General features: G+C 37.1%; 2 protein-coding genes across 4 annotated transcripts; both read right to left on the bottom strand.

The window, feature by feature from the left end:
- Positions 1-3,343: 3,343 nt before the first annotated feature.
- LOC148850048 (uncharacterized) lies at positions 3,344-4,151 on the bottom strand. Its single transcript, XM_088943500.1, has one exon. The coding sequence runs from the start codon at positions 3,823-3,825 to the stop codon at positions 3,631-3,633; it is 195 nt and encodes a 64-aa protein (XP_088799626.1). The 5' UTR covers positions 3,826-4,151; the 3' UTR covers positions 3,344-3,630.
- Positions 4,152-11,815: 7,664 nt separating this feature from the next.
- Positions 11,816-21,879, bottom strand: LOC148850047 (methyltransferase). Of its 3 annotated transcripts, none has more exons than XM_088946578.1 (9): positions 21,599-21,879; positions 18,533-18,609; positions 16,065-16,207; positions 15,924-15,970; positions 15,735-15,843; positions 15,446-15,507; positions 14,895-15,009; positions 14,148-14,332; positions 11,816-12,058 (listed from the first exon to the last, which is right to left on the bottom strand). In XM_088946578.1, exons 1-8 carry the CDS (start codon positions 21,752-21,754, stop codon positions 14,181-14,183), a joined length of 861 nt encoding a protein of 286 aa, XP_088802704.1. In that variant the 5' UTR covers positions 21,755-21,879; the 3' UTR covers positions 11,816-12,058; positions 14,148-14,180. The 3 variants fall into 3 exon arrangements, with proteins under 3 accessions (XP_088802704.1, XP_088802705.1, XP_088802706.1); XM_088946579.1 differs by having other exon boundaries at positions 18,533-18,606; positions 21,599-21,876; XM_088946580.1 differs by lacking the exon at positions 18,533-18,609 and having other exon boundaries at positions 21,599-21,835.
- Between the last annotated feature and the right edge of the window lie 1,817 nt (positions 21,880-23,696).

Raw genomic sequence — 23,696 nt, 5'->3', positions numbered from 1 at the left:
GCTAAATTCTCTATAAAAGTTTTTCTTTAAGATTTGGATTATTCACAATAAACCCTCGCGTGTGATTTATCATTTTAAGTTAAGGCAATAAACGATGCCCTCAGAGATGAGCTGTCAGCGTAGCAACATGAGCCTGAGTATCGGACAAGGAGGCACAGTACAGTATGGGGACTCTTCTAATTGACTCTCGCTTACACTGTGTCTGGTTTGAAGGAAAAAAGTAGGGAAAGAAAAGGAAAGGCAATGGGACTTCTCTAATTGATTCTTGCTTACACTGTGCTTGGTTTGTAGGAAAGGAAAGATTGAGAAACTTTTACAAACCTTGTATATGTGTTTCTATATTTTTCTTTCTTTTCCTATCTTTTCCTTCAAATCAAATATAGCCTAAGGTTCTTTAATTGTCTATTGGTTTAATTTTCAAGGATAAACAAGAATTTGAATTCTATAATTGCTCAATGGCATGTCAAGGTGATTAGTTATGCCCTTAAAGGGGTGTTCTTTTTCGGATTTGAGAGGGGAAGTTGGCCAATGGAATTTCGGTTCCCATTGGTCAATAAATACATACTCTTTTTTCAGATTTATATGGAGACCATGAATATTTTAGTTGATGGGTAAGTGAACCCATTTCCTAAGTGGATAAATAATTTTTCCACTGAGAAAAAAATTGTCAAGAGAAAAAATGTCCCTTTCAATTATAGATTTTTATAATTAAAACAATCATTACCTTACTTACCTGAGAAATAAAATAACATAAATAGATGTAATTACCCGATAAAACCTAAATGTTTCACCATTTAACAATCCTATCAAGTAAAAAAAAAATGAACAATAAATGCCAAAGCTCAGTCTCATGAAAAGTCCTGGGCCCATTTCTCCATCCATGATTAATTCTGACCAAAGATAACTATGAACTTAGAGCCCCAACACAAGTAGATCTTAATTTCACCTCAAATTCTTGAATATAGGAAAAGGAAAGAGTCCCCTGTGACCTGTGAGTTAGTCATCCGTGTTCCACTGTGGCCAAAGGACTGACCACGTGATCCCTACCCCCAATTTTCAGTAGATTCCACCCCATGCCATGATCTGTAAGCCGTATATTCTATAACCTCCAAGTGGGCCCGAAATGTATTGGTGGTTTATTTGATATTCAGCTGGGCCGTTTTACCACCGGCACTCAGATTTTTGAGTCTGCCTAACACTAACACTGTCCAAACGTCAAAGCCTACAATCACTAGACACTATTACACTAACATGGCAAAAGTAGAAATAAACAATGAAAACCAAGGTAAATCAAACTCAACACGTCCAATCTTGGCTTAAGCGAATTCAATTAAACGAGCTGGAGGGCTTGGGCTTGTTACACTACAAAATTAATCTCTGGCTACCCACCGTCAAGAATAGAAACATGGAATTCCTGACGTCTCATTGGGAGATGTAGATATCGTTTCAGCCAATTTTTCAGTTGCTTAGGTCCCTGAACTTTAAATTAAAGCTGAAGATAAGTGAAAATAAATACATGTGTATGCATGCATATACACATAGATCGAACTATACTTCTATGTGCAACTTCATCGGGAGTCCAACAGGGGTCCATTATCTTATGTTTCTGACAATTGTTCATGGGGCAAATTCTATGGCAAAAGCTCCCTATCCTTGTGTCTATAATAGGCCATTGTATTGGAGAAATTCCTTGATATTACAAATATGTACACTGCAAATACAAAGGTTGGAAATATATAAAGTTTTACACTATATATTTATAATTTACCCTTCCCAAACTGAGCCTGAACTGCTAGTATTTGATGATGGATACCATAAATCACATATACAAAGGCTAAACCTGATCAATCCAGAGGGTACCGTAAGGTGATGGATGATTGGGATCGATTAGATCATCAATTGTAGAAGAAACACAGTAGTTCGTGCGAGGAATCACTTCTTTGATCCCCCACTGGCAGTTTGTCCAATTCACGCATTGGCAAGGTCTTGTTGAAAAAATTAGAACATAGATTTTCCCCGAAGGCTAATTTGCATGTACAAAACAATGTTTTCAACCTATGATTAACTTGGACCGTTGAACCATCTAAACCATCACCTAGCCGCTTTGTTGGGTCCATTTTTTCTAAAACCTGCTTCAAAAAACTATTGATTTCATCAAAGAGCCACTAGTTGAAAACCACTGACCCCTTTGATCCAGTCGCTGGAAACTTCTGTGGGTCATAAGTTGCATTCGATTATCAGATTGGAATGATTTTTTTATTTTTATTTTGGGTAACATCCTGACATCTAACATCGGGTCACTCGAAGCTCATTGTTTTTGTTAAAAATCAACTTTTTATCCTTAAATTTCAATTTTTATCTTTTTTATTTATTTTTAAAATTATATCTTTTTATTTCAATTATTTATTTATTTTTTATTTCTAATGTACATAGTAAATGTACATGTAAAGCGCCCAAGTGTGAGGAGCAGATCCATTCCCTCTGACCCACGTACCCATACAAAAAACGGTTCAGCGTCCTGATCTTTTTTTTTTTTTTTTTATATTCATTCCCGATCTCAAAACAATGTTGGAATTGGAGCTGCACGTGCTTTTCAAACAAATATTCTAAATCACCCTCATGGACATCCGAGACCGGCACCCAACTTGTGGCCCCCATCTGGAAAACCTGATGGGGGAGAAATTAAGGTATACAACCATTTTGACCAGGAAGTTGAACAATTCCACCAAATATTGCCATTACCGATTATAAATTCAAAACGACGACCACGTATTTTGATGATGAATGCTAATCATGGTGTTAATTTACAAAATGATGGTCAAAATTATCATATCTTATGAATGATCTTTGGATACGAAACCTATCTAATTTAGAGGGAAACGTTTAAATGTTTAATGGTAGGCCCTACTCTCCAGTCCTATAGATTAGTGGTGGTCGAGGGAACACACAAGGCAGCTCGCCACCGTGAAGAGGAAACAGTTGCACTGTGGTTCGCGATACGTACTGGATGTGTGGGGCCACAAAATTCTAAGCCGTCCAGTTTTGACTTTTGAACTCCAAATGACAGAAAAAAATATCACACCCATCATGCATCGTGATCGTGGAACCCCTGCACTACCGTTTGTGAATACTACAACGCAGCCACTAAAAACATGATTCGTGTCGTGCAAGGTGCAACCAACATCAACAGTTTTCATCTGCACTCTCCACGAAAACGAAAAACCTAAACATCTCCAGAGATGAAATGAAAAATGAACCACATTAAATAAACGATGGGAATCAACTATAGTAGAATCCGTCAGAACCCCTCGATCTCCATACGCACCGAACAGAAGTCAGAAGATAACAGAAAGAGGTAAGATTCAAACTTGACGGTTACATAGCGATTTCATAACAAATTAGTTTTTTTTTTTTTTGCTCCTTTTTTAAGCTCAACGAGACAGTTTAAAACCCTAGCGCAAAACAAGCCATCCGGCTGGAAAAAACAAATCCGGCATGTTCTACGGATGGAAACACAGTGATAAAACATAAGCGCTTGATTAAAACTAAAGACAAAGAGATGTTTATATTCACAGAGATGGATGAAGGAAAATAAACTCAACGGAAAGAGCCTTTCTATGAAAGGAGACGTCAAGAAATACTTCTCTTTCCTGGACGATCCGCCACCCTCAAGGTTTTGTCAATGAGCTTTCTAGCTTGCCTGCTTCGGATCTCGACTTTAACGCTAGAACTCCTGTCCATTTTCATGTAGGGCTTCTTCGATTTCTTCAGAGCTCTCACCTTCGATTTGATCGACTGAACTAAGTTCTCCAACTGATTCGCCATTTCTCTTTTTCCAACTATCTATCCACCTTTCTCACTCTCACTTTGAATGACAAGTTACTACCTGCTATTTTCCTCACAACAATAGCAGAGAGATGAGAAACACTTTTCTTACTTACCAAATCTATTCTTCAGTCACGGTAGCATCCGTTCCATGTTTTCTCTCTCTCTCTTGGTCATGGTCCTCCATTCCTCCTCATGGAGATTGGAGAGAAGAGAGAGATTCGACTCCTCGCCTTGCCTTCACTGTATTTATTGAAGCTTGGGCCTCGCAGTCGCAGACGAGACTCGAGCGGTCAGCCTAATGCTTTACAGCATTTTTGGATTTTGGACGGCTCTGATCTCTACATCGCATTGTTCCTTTGGTAATATTTGCCAGTAGAACCCGACCCGACCCGACATTGCCTTGATTCAAGATTCTAAAATTCTAAAAATCTAACCGGCCCTAGGCCCTCGCCTCCGGAAAGAAAACGAATACTCCATCCTATTCCTTGACCGTGAGTCCGTGACCCATATTCTGGATAATCATGTACAAATCACCTCAAAGACTCGAACCAATTTGATCGGCTTCGCCAGATCAGAAGGAGAACCCATTTCAACGGTGAATAATAAAGCCACGTCGCCCATGTTAACAGTCCAATCATAGCCCTCGGTTTTATTTGTAACAAAAACCACCCTGTACTATGGCATGAGCATCAATAACAATTACTCCACTCCACTAACGATATCAGACCGCAAAACGGCAAAAGGGACCACTGAAGACTGGAGAGTAATTACAACTACTTTTTTTATGGTCATCTAATTCATGCAATTGGATTAAAGACTAGGCAGTTGGTTTTTGTAGAAGGAAATCCCACTCCAAATTGTGGTTAGCTTGAATAGCTGACTTGCAATGAGAAGTGGGAGCCACGAGTTCAATTTTCAATAGCGTATGGAGACAGTCTGCCATAACTCAAATTAATGAGTGGCTGAGACGAGATATTTTGGAATAGGAAATTGAAACGATGCAGAGTCCATTGATGGATCTATTTGACCTCAAACCTTTTCATACAAGTGCATAAGTCTTGCCGTCTGATCAGTGGGTAAGGATCACTCCAATTGATTGGATGGGCATTGGTTTGGTTAGGAAGAATAAGAACAGGCCGAGTATTTTTATAATATGAATTAAGGACCAAAAGTCCAAGACCCAGACCCTCTTCAAAATTTGGGAAGGGAAGCTGAATTCTTAAAGTTTACAATAGAAAATATGAACTAAAGACCTTATGTCACGTTTTATAATATATGAATTAACCCATGTCACAAGGTTTTAAAAATCATATACTTCCTATATGTCACATTTTCTCATGGGTTCCATGAAAAGTAATTTTAAAATGACATCTGGCACATGTTTTCTCTCTCTCTCTCTAAAAAATCAGTTTATTCAAATCACACCTATGAATGGTATGCCCAAATTTATATTAAACAGATTTGTCTAATACTTTCAAAGATCTAATCATTGATCATGACCCTCAATATAATGCATCAACACCTAACATGAATATGACCACTTCCTCATGAATTCATTTTTTTTTTTTTTTGTTCATGGGGCTACCCACCCCCCTAACCCAAAAACCCCCATCCCTCGCTTGTATGTCTGTGGCATCTTATTCATTTGTAGAACAGTCATTGCTTAAGGGCATTTTGGGAATACTATAAAGCACATATTTGAACAATACATTATGTGTGATGGGTAGAGCACTAAGTTTGTTTTCTTTTATTTTTTATAACGCTATTTAATGGAATATGTTAGGGGGGGTTCTTTGGAGGCATCTAAAAGTTGGGAGAAGTTTTAGACATTAGTATCAAGGCATTACAATTAGGTGGGTGTCAATAGGTATGCTCCACATCTACATCAGCTAAATCATATTGTTTTTGATGGGGTAATAATTATTTAAGCAAGGTTCAAAATGTGGATAATATCATTGTATCGTACACAACATATTTCTATTGAGGTTGAACAAGATTACGAATACTGAGAGTCAGATGATTCTAGTCATGGTTTTTAAAATTGGACCAGACCAGATGGTTGGACTGGAAAAATCGGGATGACCGATTCCGTTTTACCTTGGAACTATTATTTTGTCAAAAACCGTTGATTTGATTAGAAAACCATCGACTCAGGTGGTCGAATTATTTGAACCATCTAACAGTTTGGCCATTTTTTATTTTTTTGTCAGAGCGGGCCGTTCATTTAGTTCAAACGATTTGACTGTTCAACCCAAGAACCGGACCCCTGACTGGTTTATTGTCCGATTCAATTTTAAAAACCTTGATTTTAGTAATTAATTAATTAATTTATTTATTATTTATTTATTTATGTATTATTATTATTTTTTTTTTTTTTAATTTGTTGAAAACTCACGATATACAATTTTTGTGTATATATTTTAAAGTTTCAATTTTGATTTTGAGAAACAAAAATACTCGTGCTGGTGGACACCCTTAAATTTCCTTTTAGCTGAATCTAGCCCGATAGCATCAGGTCTACATTTTGCGAAAGATTGGAAGCAACAAAGAGTGAATGGGGAAAGCAGTTGCAAAACAATTATGAAGGCTTTATCAAGAAATGGAGTCGACAGTGATGTGGAGATTTATTTCATTTCAAACAACATTTTGAAGATAAAGGAAAGGAATCTATGATCTCAAAAAATGATATACCACTAAGGCAGTACATATGGTGGTGCAAATGGTTTTTTAAGGTACAACGGGATGGGTGGGTTCTCCACGGTGGAGACTCCATCTTGCATCTTGGTTGCTGCCAGTTGGGACGCAGAGTTCCCATCACAATCTCAGCTAGAGTCATCTTTATTTCTTTTCCATTGTTTTGTAGTGTATTTCTTTGCATTCATAGGTATGCTTTGCATTGGACTATGATGCCGGAAAAACATGATAAACAGAAAAAGGAAAATCCCGCTGCCATTAGGATTGGATTAGTAAGGGTTGGGGAGTCAAGAGGATTATAAAAAAAGCGGTTTTCGGTTTTTCTTTGATGGGGCCGAGGATTCATCAAAGGTGGATGCTGCATTTGATTTGGAGGTTGAAGAAGGGGAGGATTTGTTTGATCCTCAGGAGTCCATGAGTTTAACCAGCAATAGCCCAAAAATGATTTTACAAAAGAAAAAAAAAATAACACAGAAACAAATTAACTCAAAAATGATTTTATTATTGTTATGTACTAAACTATACCAGAAACAAATTAACCCAAAAATGATTTTTTCTGTTCTAAAATATATCAAAGTAAAATGTAGCCGTTGTAGATGAAGTCGTTGATGCCTTAAAACCACCATAGGGAGAAAAGTAATTGAACCACCGCAGGGAAAAAAGCGCAAAGTAAAATGAAGCCGTAGAAACACAAAGTAATTGAACCACTGCAGATGAAGCCGTAAAAGCACAAAGTAAAGTAATTGAATCACCGCATGGAGAAAAGCACAAAGTAAAATGATGCCGTAGACAAGGTTTCAAATTTCGCAACGTATTGGACCGTATCGACCGATACGCATCGTTCCGATATAAATCCAATACACGGAACGCATAGAAATTATCTGTAGTGTTCTTTTTCGTATGTATCTATCTGTATCGGGCTGTTTCAAGTCTTTATCGGTCGATATCCGAAACAATTCAATACACCCTGATACTAGTCCTTTTAAATTTGAATTTCAATTTTAACGCTTAATTGGAATTCTCTTCTCATTAATTTCGTTAATTAATAATCCTCTTTCTCATTAAATTCGTTTTGTTAGTATAAAACTACAAACTTACCAATAACAAGATTCAAACCTTGGACATTAGGCTTTAACAACTAGAGAGGTTCACCACTAAACCACGCCCATTTGCTTGTTATAGGTTTATGCATTTTTATTTTTAAGTAAATTTTCTCTTTTTCTTAGTGTATGGTTATCAATAAATGTTAGAATTAATTATTAAAATTTATGCATTAGTAAAATATTAAGATAAATTATATTGATTATTTCAAAACAATATATATCAATATACATTTTAGTTTTTTTTTTCACATTTTAGTTATTCCATCATTTGTCAATAGTTACTAAGTGTGTTCCGATATCTCGAATTTTATATAGACCATTAAATTATAGTTTTTTTTTACTTTTAAACAACTTATTTAAATCATATAAAACTTATAACTATCATTATTAATATATTTTTTTGGATTTATTTGAGTTTTTTAGCATATTTATGTGTATCTTGATTTTTCGTCCGCATTCATACGTATCCAAAGTGTATCTCGATATGTCTCTTAAAATTATCTTTTCGAATTGAATCACCGCATGGAGAAAAGCACAAAGTAAAATGATGCCGTAGACAAGGTTTCAAATTTCGCAACGTATTGGACCGTATCGACCGATACGCATCGTTCCGATATAAATCCAATACACGGAACGCATAGAAATTATCTATAGTGTTCTTTTTCGTATGTATCTATCTGTATCGGGCTGTTTCAAGTCTTTATCGGTCGATATCCGAAACAATTCAATACACCCTGATACTAGTCCTTTTAAATTTGAATTTCAATTTTAACGCTTAATTGGAATTCTCTTCTCATTAATTTCGTTAATTAATAATCCTCTTTCTCATTAAATTCGTTTTGTTAGTATAAAACTACAAACTTACCAATAGCAAGATTCAAACCTTGGACATTAGGCTTTAACAACTAGAGAGGTTCACCACTAAGCCACGCCCATTTGCTTGTTATAGGTTTATGCATTTTTATTTTTAAGTAAATTTTCTCTTTTTCTTAGTGTATGGTTATCAATAAATGTTAAAATTAATTATTAAAATTTATGCATTAGTAAAATATTAAGATAAATTATATTGATTATTTCAAAACAATATATATCAATATACATTTTAGTTTTTTTTTTTCACATTTTAGTTATTCCATCATTTGTCAATAGTTACTAAGTGTGTTCCGATATCTCGAATTTTATATAGACCATTAAATTATAGTTTTTTTTTACTTTTAAACAACTTATTTAAATCATATAAAACTTATAACTATCATTATTAATATATTTTTTTGGATTTATTTGAGTTTTTTAGCATATTTATGTGTATCTTGATTTTTCGTCCGCATTCATACGTATCCAAAGTGTATCTCGATATCTCTTAAAATTATCTTTTCGATACACCTTATGTTTCCGATACTTTAAGCCTTACTTGTAGAAGCACAAAGTAATTGAACCACCGCAGATGAAATTGTTGCAGTTGAAACCATAGAAGCACAAAGTTGCAGATGAAGCCATTGATGCCTTTTGACTTTGGAGGTTTTAGTTGCAGATGAACCACCACAAGGAGAAAAGCAATAAACATTTTTTTCCGATCGCTAAAAAAAGCTTGCCTTCGCCGGTTGGAAAGGATAACAGAATCAAAGGTTTTAGTAGAGACTGGAGAGATGGAAAAGAAGAGAACAAAAGATGTTTTCACAAAAATATTTTGAATGAGTGTTTGACTAATGGGGTTCATGGTAAACGCCCGTTTACCATTCCGGCACGAATGAGAAATGCACACACGTTTATAAACGCGTGTCATTCTCTCATGATGTTCGACAAACCCATCAAGTTTTGACTGAAGCCGAACCCCCTCCCCAGGTAAAGCCATGGGGATGTTTACGGTTACCGGCAGTTGTCTTTGTTTTGAAAAACAAAATCATGTATTATTGGCTAATAAGAGTTATTACCATCAGGTGTCCAACTTACACCATGCTCAGTGGCCGGTGCCTGCACCAAAATACCGATAAACGATTCTTGTCCCGACTCGGGATCTGCTACCCTTCCTACGTTAAATTCAAATTCGCGCCCCAAAAACGCCTCATACAATGAAAGCCTGCCAAGTTTCCTCCCGCTCTTGCACTTGTCCTGATGCGTGCGAAACTAACGTCAGGGACGTTAATTCATTCTGTTAGCTCCCAAAAGTTTCCTCCCGAAATGTCATCTCATTTCGGTCGAGAACTAACCTTGAACTCCACGCTTGCTCTCCAGCGCCAGACAACCAAACTCAGCTCCACGTTTCACCTCCTACACGTACTACCAGACTCCCACCAGGCCACCACACTTCACTCGTTTCTCCGCAACGCAAAAACCTTGTGCACGCAACTCGCCCGTCCGTACACCTTAGAAAATTCGTCAACCTCTCAGGAACTTTTTTGGTGCTACTTTGATATAAATCCATAAAATTTGTTTTCAAGTTTCTTCAGTAAGTTTTTGTATTTACTTTTATATAGATTTTATCGAGGGATTTATAGTCCCGGGTGTTCTGCATTGAACTTCAAATGGGTTCCTGTTTGATCTCATTTCAGGCATTTTTTCTTCTCTTATTTTCATTTTTTTCTGTTTTACACTTTTGGTACATATTTCTCGCTGTATGGAGGATAAATATCTGTGGTTCTCTCATTTTTTTCCTAAAAGCCCTGTAAAGTGGGTTTGGTTGTTTTTCTATAATGTTTTCTCCGATTGTTCCCCTCTTTGAATTTGGAAGATGGGTATTCTTGGAGTCTTTTATCATGGTTTTGATAAATTTAAACTCTCCATCCAACTACTTTAAGGGTTCGTCCTCTTTAGCATTTTCGTATGGTAATATACTAATATTCTGTTTCACATATTTTGTTCACAACTTTCTAAATTTGATGTTTTAAATTCTATAAATGGATTGTCAAAGAGATCCCTGCAAAGGTGAATGAAAACATGAATTCATGAACGGAGCTATAAATTTCTTAATGAGATTGTTGTTTAACACGATGAATGGAGAATTAATCAATAGTATTTTGTAGTTTAACATGTATCTTTAACCACTCGGATCAGGAAGGTTGGCGAAAATACAAAAAGAAAAAAGAAATATAGTACAATAGAGGTATTGCAGGACGGTATGATCGCCAGAATCGATTATCTAGGGGCTGATAGGCCGAATGTAGTCCAAATTTAATTATGAACTTCTAGGACGAGAGAGAGAGAGACGCCGGATATATTGCCCAGCTTGAATGGATGAGATGCAGGGGTCAGGTTACACAGTGCAGGTCGAGAGACTTGCAGACTAGTCCTTTTTAGCTCCGCACACTCTGAGGAGAAAATGCATGTGAGAGGACACTTGGCTGATTTTCATTGTGTGGAGCATTTTCGGAACGCCAGGCCATGGGGTGCAGATTTGAACTCCATCCATACCTACAGAGCACCACCACATGTATTGGAAACATCTCCCATGAACAAGGGGATATTCCCAATGTGCAGTTGTCATATCTCGTGGGTAGTGATGTGGAAACATCTGTTAGGTAGCAGATCTGAGCTCTCTTGTCCCAGGACGGTAAAGATGATACGCCACGTCTATGACAAATGGGATCCATGTGTACAGAGTTAACATGTTGCGTTATGACTCGCCCAATATTTGGAGTAGACCTCTTGAAAATCCGAATTCGCTAAATTAATTGTGAAAGCTCTTCCCCGCTCACCGTTCCAGGGTCATGTGGCTCAAGATCCAAGACACTGACCGTTTGTATTGTATTCTTTGTTTTTGATGGACGAGTCTAATGTCTTCGGGTCACTGAATCAAAGTGATGGATTTAAAAGGGGAAAGCTAAACTATAGAATCTAGCTGGATGATCCCAATGTTGCATTTGGCATTCTTATTTTAAGGACTTCCATCTTTTTTTTTTTTTCAGTTAAAATGCACTTATAAAAAATGAGGTTTTAACTGAAGGAGATAAGTCCTTAAAACAAGGAATGCCAAAAGGAGCCTAAACCTCTAGGGCATTTGGGGTTCCCTCCCCCCCCCCCCCAGGTTTTCCTGGTTTTTCAAAGGCCCAAAGACCAAAATTTGGTTTTTCCTTCTTCTCTGTTTTTAACAGCCCGTAGACCAGGATACTTGCCAAACAATCTTGGCCTTTAAAGGCAAAGTCCAAAAAAAAAAAAAATAGGTATGTCTTTCGGTCTGCTGGGTTGTCGAAAGATTTATTTAAGAAGACTTTCCAAACAGCCCCTTGGTTATTGATGATCAACATACAACCTGATTGCGCATAATTGGCATTGGAAGAGAATTTTGTCAAATATCCAATATAACATTTTTAGATTGAACGGTTGCAACTTACAAGAATTCATGTACGCTTGTGTCTTGACTTGTAGCAGATGGAGCAATGGAATGGTGGCCCCATCGCTCCTCTCGTGTCGTGTGCTAATAATATTGAATTGTGTTCCTGTCAATATACAGAACCAACATATAAAAACCTGCCTCATATAGATCTACCAGTCCTAGAGAGAATCAAAGTCAAAACTGCAACAAATGAAGGCAAAGAAACATCAAAAGAAAATAACAAACAATGGGCCACAAAGCACATCTATGTTGAATATTAAACACTCAGTCCATAAGTTTTCTTGTAAGCTTACAGGACTGAAGAAAGAACAGATGAAAAGAAGATTTTAAAATAAAATACAAACTTGAAAGGTCAGTTTAAAGAAAACACAAGGAAAACTGGATTTTAATTTTCAACTTTCATGAGCGCCAATATAAGGCTAGGAAAGTTGGAACAGTTGTAATCGAAGTGGCTAAGAGGAAATATAAAACACTTGTAGACATGCAGAACACCATGAACACTTCTCTCTGATGAGATGCCAACACAAGCATCTAACGAAGTAAAAGTGTAAAACATCTCAAACCATGGGATTGTCTTTTATTTCCCATCGTATTTTGAGCTTCTATTTTTTGTTCTCGACTTCTCTGACAAGATGCAAACCTTGATCATAGATTAACAATTTCGCATCAATAACAATTATGTAGAGGGGATAATAATACTATTAATCCACTTCATTCCTTCTCAAGTACCATAATTTTCAGTTTTCGTCATCATATTTCAGTAATACAGATAGCAATGAAGATGTGCTCATATAACCAAAGAAATCCAAGAGCAGGAAAAACATTTTATGATTTCACATATGCACATGACTAGACCATTTAATCGTTAGTCGACTTTTGTTATCTTTTCACCTATCTAGACTACAACTAGATTCCCACCCATGACCTCTGAATGTATCGTTAATTATGTTCTTTCTAATCCCATTTCTCATGGGTAATACTTAAAACACTTCAAATGAACCCTGAATATGTGTTTGAATTTTAGTAATAATTATGTAAACACGTGCTCTTACCACCTATGGCATATCCTTGCCAAACCTGGGCAAGATGGCTCCTTACCCATCAGAACATCATATCATGTCCATGTTAACTATCATGTGAAATTGTGGATGCCTTGATTCTTGATTGCCACAACATTCTATTCCCATGAAGTATGGCTGGTCTTACAACTATCACATAAAACATATTCCTTCAACATGGCTCGTTTACCTCAACCAACAATACTCTTAAGAACATCACCACTTCATTCATCCTGCTCTGATTCTATAGGCACCATTTCTTTAATGTCATCCTTCATTCATGTAAATGATTGATATTAGGTGCAAAAAACGAATGGTTGATTTGTCCATCTATTTAATTGCTCTGCCAAAGCAACAAAAGCACTTCAACCAACAAGTCCATGGGATACTCTGAAAATCCCTTCAGCTTGTGGCTTGTTTACCTCAACCAACAATACTCTTAAGAACATCACCACTTCATTCATCCTGCTCTGATTCTATAGGCACCATTTCTTTAATGTCATCCTTCATTCATGTAAATGATTGATATTAGGTGCTAAAAACAAATGGTTGATTTGTCCATCTATTTAATTGCTCTGCCAAAGCAACAAAAGCACTTCAAGCAACAAGTCCATGGGATACTCTGAAAATCCATTCAGCTTGAAATCACTACAATCAACTAAGGGTCCATTTGGTTCACAGTCAGGATCGGAATCATATTGAAATGGTCTATTACCCCTGCCCGTTTGGTTCAGACAGGAATTGGAATCAACTGGAATAGGATTCTCATTCCCAAGGGAGGGGGAGGGAATGGTCATTCCCTCAAATAGGGGAATGCCATTCCACCAGGAATGGGAATCAGATTCTAATTCCATCCAACCAAATGGTTGGAATTGGAATTGGTTGGAATTGGAATGACCATTCTGATTCCTACTCCAGAACTCTATTCCCACTAACCAAACGGACCCTAAAAGGTATAAGCTGATGAGGAATCAAAACCAGGATAAACTGTTAATCTTTTCCCCCTATTCATGTTCATTTTTTTCCCTTTGTATAGCCTTCATGTAGAATATATTCTTACACGAGTAATGATTTGGGGATTAAGGATGACAAAGGATCCAACAATTTTAAAAGGTGTCCCAGAAATGCACATACATGGGTCTAGAAGTGGACTAATGACTGGACCAGTTAGGGATCTTGTTGCTGTTGAGAGTCAGACCATAACATCAGAGTTGCCAAAAGTGTCATTGTCGCAGTCTCAACCCTTAGACGATTTGGCCCAAGCCCAACAGCAGTAGCACCTGCTTCAGTCATCATCTTCACCTCCTTCTCAGTGAAGTCTGAAACATTAGAAACCCAACAAAAAATGCAAATAAATTAGTAGCTCTTTTATAAAGGTAAAACCCTTGACATCAATCTCATATTTTGATAACTATATAAATTTTCTTGACCAATACATGTTAAAGTAACCTGTCTAAGCTCTAAACCAATCAACTATATGTTATAATGTTGTAAAAACTCGACTAGAGTGGTTGCTTAGATCAGGTTGAACTAGGAAGTATTCCCTGCCAGAGTACCTATTTGGTTGGCAAATTGAATTGAAATGCTGCAATAGACAGAATTGCCAAACCAGATTATCTGCATGGGAAAATGTGCAAACCATCCAGTCTAATGATGATTCAATAACACATTCCTTCCTCTTTCTTTTACTTATCTTTTAAATTGTGAGGCCACAGCATCAGTTTAGTATGGGTTCAGACTATGGTAAGCCCAGATTAAACCAGAGCAATATTGAACCAAAGCAGTCTGCTACACTAAATCTAAAGTTTCACCAAAATACACACATGCATATAAACGAGAGATGAAGAAAATAGGGGTGGATTAAGTATAATGTGTACTAACCCCCTTCTGGTCCAATTATTATGAGCCCACTTGCTTCTACTCTTGAGCAGGTCAGGGTAGTAATAAGGGGAGTTGCTTCTGCCACCGCTATGAAAGACAGCTTTGACTGGGCAACCTAGAACAGGAGCAACACAAATGTAACTAAGAGGAGTTGTCTTCTAATATTTTCATTCATGGACATTGAATTGATGAAAAACAGACACCTGACATAAAAGGTAAAGCATGCCTCATGAGGAAGTCTATAAAATATCCAGTACAAAACTTAATATATTAATTCTTAAAATACTTCATTTCTAAGGAAAACTAGGACAACCATAATTGATCATTGCCTTGTTAAGTGTTTTTTCAATAAACTATAATCAAAATATCTTGGAAATATATTAAATATACTAGGGGAAAAAAGAAAACTCACAATAGGCAAAAGGCTGCCAATTTTGGTAGGAGGATTCATAGACATTTCGTGCAGCCATTGTTAAGTGTTTTTTCAATAAACTATAATCAAAATATCTTGGAAATATATTAAATATACTAGGGGAAAAAAGAAAACTCACAATAGGCAAAAGGCTGCCAATTTTGGTAGGAGGATTCATAGACATTTCGTGCAGCCGTTGACCTAGTAAAGAAAAATTAACAAATCTTAAGAAAATACCAAATAAGAACAGCATAAATAAATTTAAAATAGACACGCCCTAACTTAAGTTTCACATGTGAAATGATTCAAATGACTTTCAACCCCATGCCCTAAATGAGTACTAAAATTACAAATCAAGGTGAGATAGAGAAAACAAATCTCATATTAAGACCGAATATTTTGACAACTAATTAGAACTGGTCACCTACATTGTTTAACAGCAGCTAGGATGACCCGTTGCAACCTGTCTACACGATTTTCTGATATTGAAGGTGAACGTTCAGTTAGAAGAGGTGTTATGCTACTTGCTCCTAGCTCCTGAGGAGAAAAAGAACTGTCTGCTAGGTAAAAACCAAGGTTTCAACAAAATAGTCTCTATATTGACATTTAGAACATACTGTGCATTTCTCAACCAGCCAATCTGCCCGACTGCCCTTCAATGTACCTGAACAGCAGCAATTTGAAACACATAATTACCAAGTTGCATACATTAGAATAAAATAGAACTACTTAAAATACCGCAATAATTAGAGACTCACCAAAAGCTGCAAAGACATGCCACTGTGTCCCTTTAGGAAGAAATACTTGTGGCTCTTCCAGTGCAATGACATCCAGCCCTGTTTGGTCAATCTTCTGAATGCAGCATCTGACCACACCTCCTCTTCCATTGAAGAGCTCTACCCTTACAATGTGATGTCATGGAAAACCATTACAGGAGCAAACAAGCTAGCACATATCCAGATTAAAATTTATTATATTCAATCTAAGCATTGAAATCAAGATGAAGATGCAAGAGATTAATTGAAACTAAGATTTAAGTCAGAAGATTCATTATATGTATAGATATATTTATCATGAGAGTTTTGGTCTAATAGGTTTACATAATTCAACACATTACTAGGCAGAACTAAACAATAAAGCTAGGGCTATTAGATTGAGCAGAAATAAGCAATAAGATTGTAGATACAGAACTAGGAAAAGTAGTTTATAGGATCTCACAAAATCAGAATTTTCTAAGGTTGTCTCCCCAGCACTCAAAAGGATTTGAAACTTTAGATGTTATGGACAATTTATTAAGTAAAATCGCTTTATCATGTATCTTTAACAAACTGTAATTACTTTAAGAGCCTGTAGTTGAAGCGTGTGGGGGCCTTGCTTTTAGACTGCTTTGACTAAAATGTTCATATTTTCAATCTTTAAACTGCTTTGAATAACTGTACAGATCAGCGAAAATAACAAAGCTTTTAGTCTTTAGTTTGAACCAAAGAATCCATTTGAGATAGAATATTTAACACATATCCTTTCTGCTTGGCGGACTGTAATAGGGAGGTCAAGGTCAGGACTCACATTAGGAGTAGGGGTGGCAATGAGCCGAGCTTTCCACGAGCTGCTCGAGCTCGGCTCGGCTCGGTTTCAACCAAGCTCGAGCCCAATTCATTGGCTCGATTATTAAACGAGTCGTGAGGCTCGCGAGCCGGCTCGAATTATAATTATAATTATTAGTTATTATAATTCTTAGTTTTTTAAATATCAAATAAAAAAATTTATATATAATTTTTTATTTTTATAAAATATTTTTTCTCAAAATTGAGCTCGAGCTTATGAATTTTTTACTCAAGTCGAGCTCGAGCTCAAGGTTCAGGCTCATTCGGCTCAGCTTGGCTCGAATCCACCCCTAATTTGGAGGCTTAGTAATAGGTTCAACACAAGCATGAGAAACAAGGAGAGGTTCAGTTTCAAAATTACCTGGGTCCAAGAAGTCAGATTGTAATGAACATTTAGTCTCTAGAGTCATCCTCCTTTTACATCTAACAAACCACTAGTGCCAAGATTGAGGAATAGGAGTTTCTGGAGGGGGCAAAGGAGGAGCACTGCTACCACCACATACAAGAGGAGAAGAGAGGTTAGGAGCATCAGTTGCAACCAACACGGGAATAGGCATGCAAAAAGTAGTCCAATCTTCATTAACATTCTCCCCTAAAGAGAAGAACAATATGAGAAGAAGAGAGTAAACTCAAAAAAGGTAACATCTTTGGACGCATGTCTCTTACTAGAACAAGGATCATAGCAACGGTAACCCTTCTAAATTGATGAATATACCAAGAAGACACACTTGATAGACTTTGGATCAAATTTTAGTCTAGAAGGACTCATGTCATAGACAAAGCAAACACATCCAAAGACCTTAAGTGGGACGTGGTAGGCATCCTCATCGGAAAAAAGAAGCTGATGAGGGGACTGCAGATAAAGGGTCCATGAGGGAAGTCTGTTAATCTCTAGCTAGTGCATGGAATAGTACTGATCAAGGGACTCACATTGATGTAGGCAGGTTATCCTAACATCCATCGGTTAATCTCTAGCTAGTGCATGGTCTTAGATGATCTTATATCCTGCAAATGCAATAAAAAGGAATTCCATTTCCCAAGTTGTCCACTAAAGCAATGTATTGTTCCATGTCCTCTGCTACATGAGAAATTCTCTAGCTTCATGAGCTTCTCCAAGGCCTCAAGGTTATAATCACCTCCATTCCACTACTATGTTTATAAATCATAAGTGCAAATCTAAATTAATATCCAATTATATTTTTCATGAATGCACCAAACACATTGAGGTAGAATGTCATTATATATGTGAAGCTCTACCTAAAGTATCATTAGCTTATGACATATGGCTACCCAATCTCGAACACCAATATATTGCAGCTCTTTGACCCCTCCATTTCAAGTAGCAGCATGGATAAGGAAATATATTCATCTGCATTCCATAGTATCATATTTATATATGCTATCCCCTTCACAATCCTCTTAAAAGTATCTTATGCTATACAGACTACAGTAAGGATCTACATACTAACAAAAACCCTTTTTTAATAAAAAATAATAATTGTTCAACCCATATCAATAGGTTACAAGCATGTCCTAGTCCAAGGTCAATTACCATTCCTAGATATTAAAGAATCAATATAATCATGTCCTACTCCAATCAAAAGTGATAAACATTACCCTACCTATCACTGATGGTCATCCGTAAGACCTTCGACATATGCCAAAACTCATCACCTTGTACTCTAACAACACCACCCTGCTTCACTTTATAATCAATAACGATAAAAAATAATTACATTATGATAAGAGAAAAATGAAAAAAACATTAACAAATATACCATGTCCAATCAGGACCCAAATGCATAAGGTTGACAAGAACGAAATGAAACATTCTTACTGAAGGAAATTCTTTTCTTGCTAACTGAATTTTCTGATTCATCGTTCAAAATAGCCAAACTCAGTGTTAGGCCATTTACTAACACTGAAGTGGAGCTTTACCATCCACTAATAGCTATAAGAGCTTTACCATCCATCAATCTACCATCAGATAGAAAGTATATGCATGTGATATGCAGGCAGCCATTTTAGAACTAAAAGGCTGGCCTTACCAAAAGAAACAACAAATTATGTCTTTTTGGATCAGGATTTGGTTGATACAGAATTAGGCACAAGAAGGTTCAAGTTGGTTGGCTCAGTTGGTAAAGCAGTGGATGTTGTTTGCTCTGGCCTGGGCTTGTTTCTGCCTCACCCTCCCCCACCCTGAAAGTTTGACTAGCACACAAACAGACATAGTGAGTTGAGAGAGTAAAGGAGAAAGATAATTATGACAAAGAAGGTAGCCGAGGATCTCGGTTGAAAATAATCACAAGGACTGTAGCCTCACTATTATTGGGAAAGAAAATTCTACAACATCTCACCAGTAATGCATGGAGTTGCACCACAAAGAGCAGGACCTTATTAAAGAACAAATGAATTTTAGTTAGTCCATTATTTACAAGGACTAAAACTCACAATGACTTGGGTTCTTAGAATTGCAGAAGTTAGAGAGAAGAAGATGCACAAATAGAAAGAAATAGTTAGGCACCCCCAACAGACACCAAACACACTTTAACCTAATGAACAATACTAAATGGGCTCCCATATAGGGATAAAGACTACATGTGGGACCTTCTTGTTCCCTAGACCATCTTGACACATAGAAGATTGATCTAATAACTGCATCTGTAAAAGTAACAGCTGACTCCTGACTCTCAAAAGAGCATTCAGGTTTTCACACACGCTGTCCAGACAGTGAAGTTCTTATCTAACAAAGTAGGAATCATGTTTGCATCTGAAGCAGTTGGAGAACCAACTCTGTTAGAACTGGAAAGACCGCATGGCACCTGGACCATAAAAAGAAGTAAGCTAACAGAACTAGGAAGAATGCATTGCACTGTTTCGGTTGAAAGTTTAGCATTTATGAGGTCACCTTGCAGTTAAAACTTCAGAATGATCAGCCTTACAACGAAGAAACCAGAAAAAAAAAAGAAAAGAAAAGAAAAAAAAAAGAAAAAGAAAAAACTAATCAATCCCTGGGAGCTGAGAAAGCTCTAATAATGTACTCTGGCTTCAAAGAAGGTTTGGAACAGTCGAACAGAGCCTAAGTAGTCAACATCTCAATAGGTCATTTAGAATTCCTTGCTAAATGGCCCTACTAGCAAATCCACCCCATATTAAATATTCTATTATAATTTATTGCTTGTCCTCCCTTCTTTTTTTCCCTTGACCAATAGCAAGAATTGGAGTGTTTAATAAGTGTGGTCCCATGTTATTTTATGTAATCTACATAGTTGTAGGCAGCAGGGTAGTTTGGACATTTCCCTTGAATTATTAGGACACTCTAGTGAATATAACTCCTAGGTATAACACTCTAACTTCAGTTAATAACAAACCCTCTTCAGATTAAACCTGCCAGCCAAATTGATGCCTCAACATAGAATCTTAATTTGTAGCCTCATCAAACTAGCCTTCCTTACCTTCCCACTACACACTTAAAAAGATCCTCCTCCAATTAGTGTCCTTCCATTTCCACATAGACATCAATGTCATTGATCAAAATCACTGCCACCTGTGCCTCCAGATCTTTCTCATCACCTCCACTCATTTCTAATTCTGCACCTATTCTCAAATTATCAAGTGTTATCTTGTATACAGCCCAAACCCTAACCCTCCTCTTCTTTCTATTATAGTCAAAATCCCCTAACTTGTATTCAACCTACTACTACATCAAGGGGCACTCCAACAAACTCACGGATCTATAATTTGAAGTTGCAAAGAGATTTACAATAAAGCACAATAATCATACTCTAACAGTTCAAACTAAGAAGCATCCAAAGTGGATGTGCAATTGAAAAGGCTTTAGCCTCTAAGCATACGGGCCCAAATTTTGAAATCACAAAGATATGGAATCAAAACACTAGAACATTGGTTATACACTCAACTAAAACAAGAAAATTCGGAGGGAAGAGGTGTGGGCAAGAATTTACCCATAAAAAGCTTGTATCGTGCTAGAATAATGCCTCCTTTGGATAACCAAGTTAGAACTAGCTCTGGAAATTGATCTAACTCAAACGTGGTCTCCCTAAACATGCCGGTTATGTCTGATGCAACAAGAGCTTTTGCATTGATGCTATCAGTTTTAGAACTTCGGGTTCAATGAAGGATGCCTTGGTATATCCTCTGTATGACACTATGACCTCATTCTCTTCCATGCTTCTGAGTCAGTAGCTCTATCTCAAACCCAATCCTTAGCATTTACTTCCAGTATTACTGTTTCATAACTAGCTTATATGGTAAATGTAACTCCTAGGTCTCACTAATATATATTATAAAAAATTTGCCTACAGTTTTTTACATGTGCAATAAGGAAAGAATGATGAAAAAGATAGCAATATTATGATTTTCAGAAAAAAAAATAAAAAGAATTATACTCGAATTCAGAAGCACAGTTGCACTTCAATCGTGTAAAGAGCTCAAAACGCCACAAGTAGTTCAGAGAGTAATCTCAATTTAATGTTACTTATAGACATAAATACACATCTTAGAAAAATATAAATGTGATGTTACAAGAGAACTACGAATCCATTAATCTCTAGTATTAATCACTGAAAATCACAACAAAGTAACCATGGGAACGAAACATTTTCTATCTTAGACAACAGTTACACAACTAAAATTAGTTTATAAAAACAAATAGGTATACAGCTTGCCTTGCTAGGCGGAAGAGCTTCGGAGTAAAAGCGCGGGAGACCGCCGCGAGACTGGTTTGCATAATCTGGCGTTGAGGAGGCTCGGAGACGGGAAATCTTCCGCCATGGACGATTCAGAAGTTCTGCAAAACGAGGTCGGGGAACTAACCCTTGCATTTAACCTCTGTTCGAGGCTACTTGCTACTGCTCCAAACTACAAACCGAAACTAGCAAGCACACGGGGAGAGAGGGACCTTCGGCATTCACACTTCATAATAAAAACGGATAAGTGTGAAGCATCTATCGGCAAATTTATTAAACTACCCCTAAGATTTAGAAAATTGAGCAACTCCATCTTTACTGTTTCAATATTATCAAATTTGCCCTTCACTATTTTTCAAATTTTCAAAATAAAACCCACCGCTTTATTTCCACTCCGAAGGAAGGGTACCCTAAAACTATTCCATTTCCACTCTGAGCCGTCTTTGCTTATTGAGATTAGCCGGAGGCATGCCCTGATAGCTTATGATCATCTTCTCCTCTGGGCGATTGGCACCACCAATGGCGGAACTGGTTGCCATACCCTTCCCTTCTTCATTGTTGTTCAAAGCCGAGGTACTCCCGTTACGTACATCTAGACCGGGAAACATAATCCAAGTTCGCCCCAAACAGCATACTGGCTGGCTTGAAGGAAACAGGAAATCTCAAATGGTGATTCCATTAAAGGTTCCATGATCACCGATGGCCAAAGGACTGACTTAGATACCCAACTGACATTTTCTTCCAAGTATCTTTTGCAAATTCGAGCACAAAAGTCCCTAAGGCGGTTGCCGCCATGCTAAGAATGGTGGGAGGGATGCTCTTGCACTGCAAGTCCCTTAGGCGATTCGAGCATAGTGGGGGTTGGATTGAAACTCTATTGGAAGAAGTAGAGAACAAGCGAACCAAATAGGGGCGACAACGGCGAAAACCCCCTCTCAACTCCAATCTCTCTCTCTCTCCACTTTGCATAATTCACTGCCCTGTAACTCCACCCAGCGGTGGGATCACCCAACCATTCTCCCCTCTTCTTTCCTCCTCCTCTCTATATTCTCCTATGTTTCATCTTCACTCTCTCCTCCATCGTTTTATCCTTCTTTTTACCACTACCCACCATCTATTTCGATGAGAGGCCAGTGTTTCATATGCAAAGTACTCCGAGGTTTGGTGATGTCATTGAAGTCGAGTCTTCAGGTATGGGAGATCACCGACATTTACAGGTCAGACCGGTTAGATTCTCGAAGCTGAAATGCCTATAAAATAGAGAAAAAGCTTTGCTAGATTTGGTGGATATCGAAGGAAGAAAATTAGGTTTTCTTGGGAGGACGTAAAACACAGGGAATAAAATTAGTTTTGTCCATTTGCTGGAGTAGAAACACCCTTGTTGCCAATTTGTACGGTTCCGGTATAGACTAGATCCGATGGTTTGATGGGTGGGTTGTAGTAGTGAAGAAGCTCCATGTACAACATGTCACGACCAAGCCGCTCAACGAATTTGTTCTACTCTGTTTCGGACGAGAGAGAAGAACCGCCGCCAAGCTGCCTAAATGATTTCAAAGGGTATTTTTGAAAGTTTAAAAAACAAATCGATCACGTGATATCACATGTGATCAGCATGACGGAAAGTTAATGAAATGGAAGGTTTTAGAATTGTCAGAAAATAGGGGTACCTCGAATCAATTTTGAACTAGTAAGAGTAGAATTAGTCAATTTTATAAACTTAGAAATTTGCCCTATAAGAGGGATAAAATATAAAACCTTCCTTTAAATTTTCTAACAATCATATAAACCTCTCTTAATTTTTTATCTTAGTAAAAACCTCCCCAATAATTTTGAGAAAATATACACTTTTCCATTTGACTTTCTAAACAGGTTGATATAATATATTATTCTTTTCAAAATATCACTTTACCACCCCTTTGTATGTACATTTACTAAAATACCAAAAAAGAAAATTTATTTCAATTCCTTAAATAAAAAAGTTATTGGATGTGTAAATAAGACCTAGGTAGTGTTTAGACTTGTTCATGGGTTGAGCTGGGCTTTGGCTCCTTATCAACAAAAAATGTGCAAGCCCAAG

The sequence above is a fragment of the Nelumbo lutea genome, chromosome 5 (assembly GCF_056320005.1).
Source record: "Nelumbo lutea isolate HS-2025 chromosome 5, American lotus-T2T, whole genome shotgun sequence".
NCBI lineage: Eukaryota > Viridiplantae > Streptophyta > Magnoliopsida > Proteales > Nelumbonaceae > Nelumbo > Nelumbo lutea.
The sequence above is the reverse complement of the archived record's forward strand: the minus strand, read 5'-3'. Positions and strand labels throughout refer to the sequence as shown.